Source organism: Nicotiana attenuata, unplaced genomic scaffold (assembly GCF_001879085.1).
Source record: "Nicotiana attenuata strain UT unplaced genomic scaffold, NIATTr2, whole genome shotgun sequence".
In the NCBI taxonomy this organism is placed as follows: Eukaryota; Viridiplantae; Streptophyta; class Magnoliopsida; order Solanales; family Solanaceae; genus Nicotiana; species Nicotiana attenuata.
This window is the reverse complement of record NW_017670418.1, coordinates 562947-571896: the sequence shown is the minus strand read 5'-3', so window position 1 is coordinate 571896 and position 8950 is coordinate 562947. Positions and strand designations below refer to the sequence as shown.

Here is an 8950-nt window from a genome sequence, read left to right as displayed (position 1 = left end):
CTTGTAGTATTGTTTTAGATGCTCATGACTGGTGACACCCCGATGTCAGGCTGTGTTGGTTTTAAATTCCGCAAATTATACTATTAACCTTTATTTTGGGTATTTTAATTCTGTGAAAGACTTAGTATTTATTATTTTAATTGCTTAAAGTGAATTGGAAGTGTGTCGGCTGGCCTTGTCTTCACGAGAGGCACCATCATGACCGGGTCTGGGTTTAGGGTCGTGACAACAATGTACTCTAAGTCACGATGCCTCTTGTCAGAATAGGACTTTTGACGACTCTGAGCCGCTTTTAGTCTTTCTCTGATTAGCTGGACTTTCTCTAAGGCCTCACAAACGAACTCTGGACCAATCAACGGCACCTCTGCTGGTTCAAACCAACCCACTGGAGACCTACATCTTCGCTCATACAACACTTTATAAGGAGCCATACCAATGCTGACCTGATAGCTGTTATTGTAAGCAAATTCTATATGTGGCAAGTGATCATCCCAATTACCTCCAAAATCTATAACACATGCTCGCAGTGTATCTTCGAGAGTCTGAATGGTCCTTTTTTCCTGACCATCGGTCTATGGATGAAAAGCGGTGCTCAAGTTTACCTTGGTACCTAATCTTTTTTGAAATGCCTGCCAAAAATGCGTCGTGAACTGAGGGCCTCTGTCAGATATGATTGAAACTGGAATACCATGCAATCAGACTATTTCTTTGATGTTCAACTGCGCATACAACTCTGCTAAATCTGTTGTCTTTACTAGTAGAAAATGTGTGGACTTTGTCAGTCGGTCTACAATAACCCAAAGTGAATCATGCTTACGGTATATGTGAGGCAGACCTATTATGAAATCCATATTAATCAGCTCCCATTTCCACTGTGGTATCTCTATATCTTGAGATAGGCCACCAGGCCTCTCGGCTTTGACTTGCTGGCAATTCAAACACTTGGCCACATGATTTGCTACTTGCTTCTTCATGCCTTTCCACCAATACAACTCTTTCAAGTCCAGATACATTTTGGTAGTACCTGGGTGGATAGAGTGCCTCGAACTGTGAGCTCCTTCTGTTATGGACTTCCTAAGCCCATCTACATCAGGCACACATAACCGATCATTCAATTTCAAAACTCCATCACTTCCGAGTGAAAGCTGTGATTTCTTTGTTTCTAACTCCTTCTTTCAACTTCACTAAGTACGGATCTTCGTCTTGCTTAGCTTTAACATGCGCAACAAGAGAGGATTGCGCTAAGGCATAAGCAGTTATACCTCCTTCTTCGGTCTCATCCAATCTAATTCCGTCATTTTCTAGTTTTTGAATTTCTTGACCCAAAGTTCACCATTACACTGCAAGATGGGCCAGAACACCCATTGACTTCCTACTAAGTGCATTTGCTACCTCATTAGCTTTACCCGGGTGATAAAGGATATTGATGTCATAATCCTTCAATAGCTCGAGCCACCTTCTTTGTCTCAAATTCAATTCTTTTTGCTTGAAAATGTACTGGAGGCTTTTGTGATCTGTAATAACTTCAGAATGCTCGCCATAAAGGTAGTGTCGCCATATCTTTAATGCAAGCACCACTGCTGCAAGCTCCAAGTCGTGTGTGGGGTAGTTCTTCTCATGATTCTTTAACTGCCTGGAAACATAAGCAATAACTTTTCCATCTTGCATAAGAACACACCCCAGACCAACTCTGGAGGCATCACAATACACCGTGAACCCACCCGAACCTGTCAGCAAGGTTAACACAGGTGCAGTGGTCAACCTCTTCTTTAACTCTTGAAAACTCTGCTCACAAGCGTCTGATCACGAGAAGTTAACTGCTTTCTGGGTCAACTTAGTTAATGGAGCTGCAGGTGAGGAAAATCCCTCTATAAACCTTCTATAGTAGCTAGCTAATCCTAAGAAACTACTGATTTCGGTTGGCGTTGTCGGCCTAGGACATTTCTTGACTACTTCTGTCTTCTGAGGATCTACTTTTATGCCTTCACTAGATACCACGTGGCCTAATAATGCCACTGACTGCAACCAGAACACACATTTTGAAAACTTGGCATAAAGCTCATTCTCCTTAAGGTCTGCAAGGCTATCCTAAGGTGTTCTGTATGATCTTCCTTGCTCTTAGAGTATACCAAAATATCGTCTATAAACACAATAATAAAGGTATCAAGGAATGGCTTGAAAACTCTGTTCATGAGGTCCATGAATGCAGCTGGAGCATTTGTCAACCCGAAAGACATCACTAGAAATTCATAGTGCCCGTGGCGAGTTCTAAAGGCTGTTTTAGATATATCCTCTTCTCTGATTCTCAACTGATGGTACGCTGACCTCAAGTCTATCTTTGAAAAGTACTTTGCACCCTGAAGTTGATCAAATAAATCATCAGTTCTTCGCAGTGGGTACTTGTTCTTAATGGTAACTTTATTCAATTGCCGATAGTCGACGCACATTCTGAGAGACTCATCTTTCTTCTTGACAAACAGAACTGGGGCACCCCACCGTGAAACACTCGGCTTGATGAAGCCCTTGTCAAGAAGGTCTTTCAACTATTCTCTCAACTCATTAAGTTCTACTGGAGCCATGCTATAAAGAGGTAAAGATATGGGCTGAGTGCCTGGCAGGAGATCAATGCCAAAGTCTATGATTCTTTCAGGAGGAAGTCTGGGGAGGTCATCTGGGAAAACTTCTGGGAATTCTCTAACAACTGGAACAGACTGAAGAGTTGGTGGTTCTGACTCTGCACTAATGATATGAGCCAAATAGGCAAGACTTCCCTTGCCGATCATTCGTTGTGCCTTAAGGTAAAAAATAAACTTGCCTACAAGCGATGCTGAACTACCCTTCCACTCTAAGACTTCTTCATTTGGAAATTGGAACCTGACTATCTTGGCACGACAATCTAACATGGCATAGCAGGAAGACAACCAATCCATACCCATGATCACATCGAAATCCACCATTTCGAACTCTATGAGATTGGCCTCGGTGCTGCGACCTTGGACTAAAACTATACAACCTCTATAGACTCTTGCCGCTTCCACTGACTGGGCAACTGGAGTAGATACCAGGGATGGCTCACTAAGTTGTTCAGGTTCTACCCCGAGGTTAATTGCAAAGTATGGAGTCACGTACGAAAACGTTGAACCTGGATCAATTATGGCATAAGCATTATGTGAGCATACTAGAAGTATACCTGTAATAACTTCTGCAGATGCCTCTGCACTTAGACGATCAAGTGTAGAAAACAAACGGGGTTGTCTCCCTCCCTGAGTAACTCGATCTGTACCTCTGCATGCCCTATGCCCGGTCTTATTATGAGAACCACGAGCCTGAGGTGGTGCAACTGTAGTAGCTGAGGAACTAGAAGGACGAGTTGATCCCCCATAGAAATTACGTCGCAACTTTGGGCAGTTGGCCTTTATATGACCAATGTCTCCACAATGATAGCAACCAAGAAGCCCGAGCTTGCACTGACCTGAATGTTGCCGCTTACATGTTCCACACAGACCTTGTTGTTGTGAATGTTGCTCAGCAATGACTCTAGCTATATGAGGATGATGTCCTAAAATTCTGATTCTGGCGAGACTGGTTTCCATAACTCTGAGTACGTCTGAAGGAAGACCCACCTCCTTATTAATGACTGGACTGAGCTGGTGCTGATGACTCCTTATTGGAGGAACCCCATCCACCTCCGCTGGATGTACCATTAAACTTGCCCGCTGTCCGGGCTGTTATGCCTTTTTTCTTCTCTCCTTTGTTGTCTGTCTTTTTCTAAGTGCTTGGAGAATCCCACAATAGAGGAGAAAGCTGTTATTCCTTCCGCTGTAGTTTATGTCGTATCCTTAATGTGGTAAGACAAACCGCCAACAAACCTGCGAATCTTTGCTTTTTCTGTCTTAACCATGTGAGGAGCATGCTTAGCCAGACTTATGAATTCCATGTAGTACTGTTGCACACTTTTATTCCCTTGCCTGAGCTGCTCGAACTCTATAGCCTTATCTTCCCTATCCTCTTCTAGTATAAAATTAGCCATGAAGGCCTCTTCAAATTCTTCCCAAGCAGGCGGACCATCATCGTTATCTCTTTCCTTTTCCCACATCTCAAATCAAGAGCCAGCCACATCTCTAAGCTGGTAGGCAGCTTGCTCCAAAGCTTCATCATCAAATGCCTTCATCGCTCGGAGGGCTTTCTTGACACCCTCCAGCCACAACATTGGATCTTCATCAACTATAGTACCACGGAACAATGGAGGACTCAACTTTAAAAGTTCATTCACTCATGAGGACTCAAAATTGTTCTGTCTATTTGATTGAGGTAGAATCTCATCTCTTCTCTCGTTTTGGTTGGCCATGAAGGCTTTAAACATCTCCATAGCACTATTGACAGCATTAAACATCTGACCCACCTCTGTAGATATAGCTTTCTGAGCCGTAACTGTTGTTGGGGGTGGCACTGGATCCTGAGGTACTGGCTCATCATCCTCCACCCCTTCTTCATGTTCAATTCGAGGTGCTTGAACCCCCTTTGTGGATTTACCCTTCCTTTTCTGAGTTGAAGCCTTCTTAGTTCTAACTTGAGTCACAATAGTAGCAATAGTTTCTTGAGCAGCATCCTGAGTGTCGGTGTCAGAGTTGCGAGTATGAACCATTTCTGCGAGTTCTGGAGAAACGAATACATTAGATAATTTTTTATAGGTAGGCTCTACTGCACGATCTAAAGTATGAAAAAATGAGACTTTCCTAAATGCTTGTAACCTCCTATTTATAAGTATGGCGCGCTTCATACCCATAAACAAGACTCTACTAACACGGCTTCATAGACCCCTAGGACTCCATAAACCTGACGTTTTGTCCCACTGGGTTTTCCTGTTAAGGTTTTTAACGAGGCAGCAAATAAAGCGTATTACAGATATGTGTACTCTCTTTCCTTCACTAAGATTTTTTTCCCACGGGGTTTTTTCTTAGTAAGGTTTTAACGAGGCATATTATCTATTTTGGACATCCAAGGGGAAGTGTTATAAAATCTTTAGTAAATGTGGATGTCCACTACTCCCACTACTCATCACCATTATGATTGTAACTCCCACACCTCCATAACCCCTCCCCCATGATCTCAATTGTTAATGTCATGTTTAAGACAATCATTTTGTAACCTTCATATGTAATAGTATAAATAGAGGCATGAAATGTGAGATGGAACACACTTGAACACTTGATGAAATAAGAAAGTTAACCTCCCACTACTCATCACCATTATGATTGTAACTCCCACACCTCCATAACCCCTCCCCATTATCTCAATTGTTAATGTCATGTTTAAGACAATCATTTTGTAACCTTCATATGTAACAGTATAAATAGAGGCATGAAATGTGAGATGGAACACACTTAAACACTTAATGAAATAAGAAAGTTATCTATTCTTCTCTTATTCTACTTATCTTCTTGTTTTATATTGTTACTTTGAGCTACATTTCTTAACAAAAATGAAAATGTGGCACAATGTTTTTGGTTGCACTAAACTAAAATCTGAATCTAAATCATTCATATAAGCACATTTATTATTTTATTTAAAAACCTTTAATAGATCTGTATGGATATTCTGTAGCAAAGTCTTTAACACCATCCAGATTTTAAAATAACTGCTTTTTTCCTCTCTCAAAATCACGTTCTTTCGGCAAAACAACTGCAGGCTTACTCATCTCTCTCTCCCAACTGCAAGCCAAAGTTTTTCTCTTCAACCGGTAAGATTTCAGAATGTTTACTGCGTAATTTGGAATTCGGATTCCGCATCTTGATTTAATTTTCAGTTTTGAGATTAGGGTTTAATTAAGACCCCTTTTGAAATATGATTTGATAACAGACGCATAAAGTAAAACCAGATTTACGGGGTCTTATGTCATTATTTGGAACAGTATAACAGTGAAAAATTACAGTAAGAAACTCTAATGAAAGAGTTGAAAGTATTAATGTATGGTTATTTGCTTGTGTGGCTACTTCAATTTTGGCAAAATCACTTACAATAACTAGAAATATTAACCTTGGCTTCGTTCCCTTTTGCTCGTTTTACCTTTCTCTATTTCTCTCGTGTTGTTGTGTTGGATGGGATAGAGGCATTTTCTAGAAGACAACAAAAAGATGACCAAAATGTCACCTTTTTGTATGAGTGTGGTGTCCGGCGCAACTTGCGCGCACTAAACTAATCTTACGGGATATCTGTTAACTTCCACCAGCATAGGTATCGGGTAATTCAGATGAAATCATGAAATTATCTAGTGTTTTTGCTTCTGGTTTGAACCTGAGACCTCATGGCTCTCAACCCATATCATCGATAGCTAGGTCCTACGTGCCCCAAATGTCACCTTTTTGTAAATTGTAAATATGTAAACGTCTTCTTGAGCCGAGGGTCTATCGGAAACAGCCTCTCTAACTTGTGTAGGGGTAAGGTCTGCGTACACACTACCCTCCCCAGACCCCACTAGTGGGATTTTACTGGGTCGTTGTTGTTGTTGTGGGTTTTTATCAATCAAGTTTGTTCAAATGTTATCTGATGAGAAGTGGAATCTTTACATGTCAATGTTATGCAGATAAAATATTTTGTACTTTTACCTTCTAAAACAAAATATTTTTCAGTATGGTTTCTAAAAGTTGTAGTAGCTGGCAAATTCAATAGCCAGTGGTGGAATCAAGAATGTATGCTAGAGGTAATCAAAACAAAATATTAGAATGTAAGCTTGTGTTTATTTGGTGTGACTTTAAGTAATTTTTGGAACCCCCTTGCCACCAAGAATCTTCAATTATGTCAAAAGGATTCAATAGTTAATATACAATCAAAATGTCATTTTTGTCCTCTTTGTGCAGTATAAATTTTTGCTGAAGTGGGTTCAACTGAACCCCCTCGACTCTACATAACTCCGTCCCTGAGCGAGAATTTATAGGTTTGAATTCTTGTCATTAGAACAAAATTTTTGAAAGGAATGTTCATATCTTTCTTATGTATATCTCACTACTTTCTGTATATAAAGCTGCTTGTGATGGTCAGTATTTTTATTTGTACATTCCCGTGTCGTTCTTCTTGAATTATTCGTTTTATGTACATGTTTTATAATTGAACCATGCTTTCTTAGCATTTCTTTACTGTTTCATTTGTTCCCCTGTTTTTGTTCTAAACCAAACCATTTCCCCTCCTTTTGTATTCTTCATATGGATTGCAGGTCTTCTTTTTGTGGGTTTTTATTGTTTTTTCTTCTTGATTGTCTCTGTTTTCTTACTTTAATTTGCATTAGTCGATATGCTATAATTGGTACAATTTTATATTTCAGATATGGAACAATCTACAATCTGATGAAAATCAAAGAGTGAGTTGGAGAAATGTCAATGTAGTGAAAACCTTTTTAGAGACTTGTATTGAAGAAGTATCCTTAAACGGGAGACTTAGAAGTAGTTTGAAGCCGGATTCATGGAACAAGGTTAAGCTAGCTCTGGAGACTTCTCATGGTTTAAGAGTCACCCAGAAGCAGATGAAGAATCATTATGATTATCTAAAAGAAAAATATCAAGCATGGTTGCCGATAACTAAAAAGTCCGGCAATATTTATGATCCAACAACCAATACTATTCGAATGTCTAATACTGAGTGGGATGAGTACATAAAGGTAAGTTCATTATCTAGTAAATTCTTCTTTTTATGGTAAAAAGTTGGTTTGACGTGTGTATTGAAAGCTATGTTGCTCGGACCCTCCAAAATATTGTTGCACCGTGTCGTATCCTCCAATAATGCATAGCTTTTGGAGTATCCGACAAACACCCGACAGTATTTTTGAAGAGTCCAGCAATATAGATTGAAAGTATGATCTTCTATATTTGGATATAGGCTCATCCAAAAGCAAAGACTTTGAAGAGTTCGCCTCTACCTTTTCCGGATCTTTGTACAACACTTTTTGAGGGTTTTACTGCAACAGAAGTTCATGGTCAGAGTCCAAGCGGTACAATTCCCGAGCCTAATATCTCTTATGGATCTACTGATAAAGATATAGATACACCTGATGATGCTGAAGATCTACTTCGTGACAAAAATGATGGAGCTTCTAACAATTCTCTGTCTCAATCTTCAATTCCAGTTGAAAGGAAAAGTTTAGGAATTAAGAGAAAATTCTCATCGTTGCAATTGGAAATTGATGAGAAGATGAGTATTGCATTGGAGATATTGATTAAAAAAAATAGCGGGCCTGACATTGAGGAATGTATGGACAAATTAGAGGGACTTGGATGGGAAGAACCGTTATACAGCGCAGCTGTTAGTATACTTTGTGAAGGTGATAGTCACAGAAAAGTATGGATGAAAATGATAGAGGTCGACAAATTAGAGAGTTGGATCAAAGTCATGGGAAAAAAGATGGGAATTCTTTGATTTTGCTAATTAGCTAGAATATACTTTAGATGTTGATTGTATGGAACCTTTTCTTTCTTGTTTCTCAACTAGTATTTATTATGCTAATGGAACTTTGTGACTCTATAATATGCTTGTGGAACACTTTCTGTTTGTGAAATACACTTTTTTTAATGTCTTGTTATGCTTGAATAGTGTAGAATAAATTTTTATATTTATTGTTTTGAGAATCCAAACCTAGGGAAGAACCAAAAGTGACTGGTGTGAACTGTGAATACTGGTGTGACTGGAATTAATAACTTAAAATAGGCATGAAGTTGTTACAGAAATTGTTCTTAACATTCATTTTGTATTTCGTTATACCGTAGCTTGCTGCTGAAAAATATTGCTAGGCTGGCGTGGCTCACTTTGCTCTTTAAGCTCCGTCCTGCTTGCTCAAACCTCAACATCTATAAAAAAGCCTCGAGTCTTTCTCTTGAAGTCCACATGAAACCCAATTCTCTTGGAGAAAATACTATGATGGAGCTAACTTTCTGACCAAAGTAATGGCTAATCAGATTTGTTT

At 39.5% G+C, this 8950-nt stretch overlaps 1 protein-coding gene across 2 annotated transcripts; it reads left to right on the top strand.

The window, feature by feature from the left end:
- The first annotated feature begins 5572 nt into the window (after positions 1–5572).
- On the top strand, positions 5573–8564 carry LOC109239153. 2 transcript variants are annotated; one of them, XM_019405676.1, is made up of 4 exons: positions 5573–5740; positions 6858–6934; positions 7319–7651; positions 7870–8564. In XM_019405676.1, exons 3-4 carry the CDS (start codon positions 7517–7519, stop codon positions 8404–8406), a joined length of 672 nt encoding a protein of 223 aa, XP_019261221.1. In that variant the 5' UTR covers positions 5573–5740; positions 6858–6934; positions 7319–7516; the 3' UTR covers positions 8407–8564. The 2 variants fall into 2 exon arrangements, with proteins under 2 accessions (XP_019261221.1, XP_019261220.1); XM_019405675.1 differs by lacking the exon at positions 6858–6934.
- Positions 8565–8950: the final 386 nt, after the last annotated feature.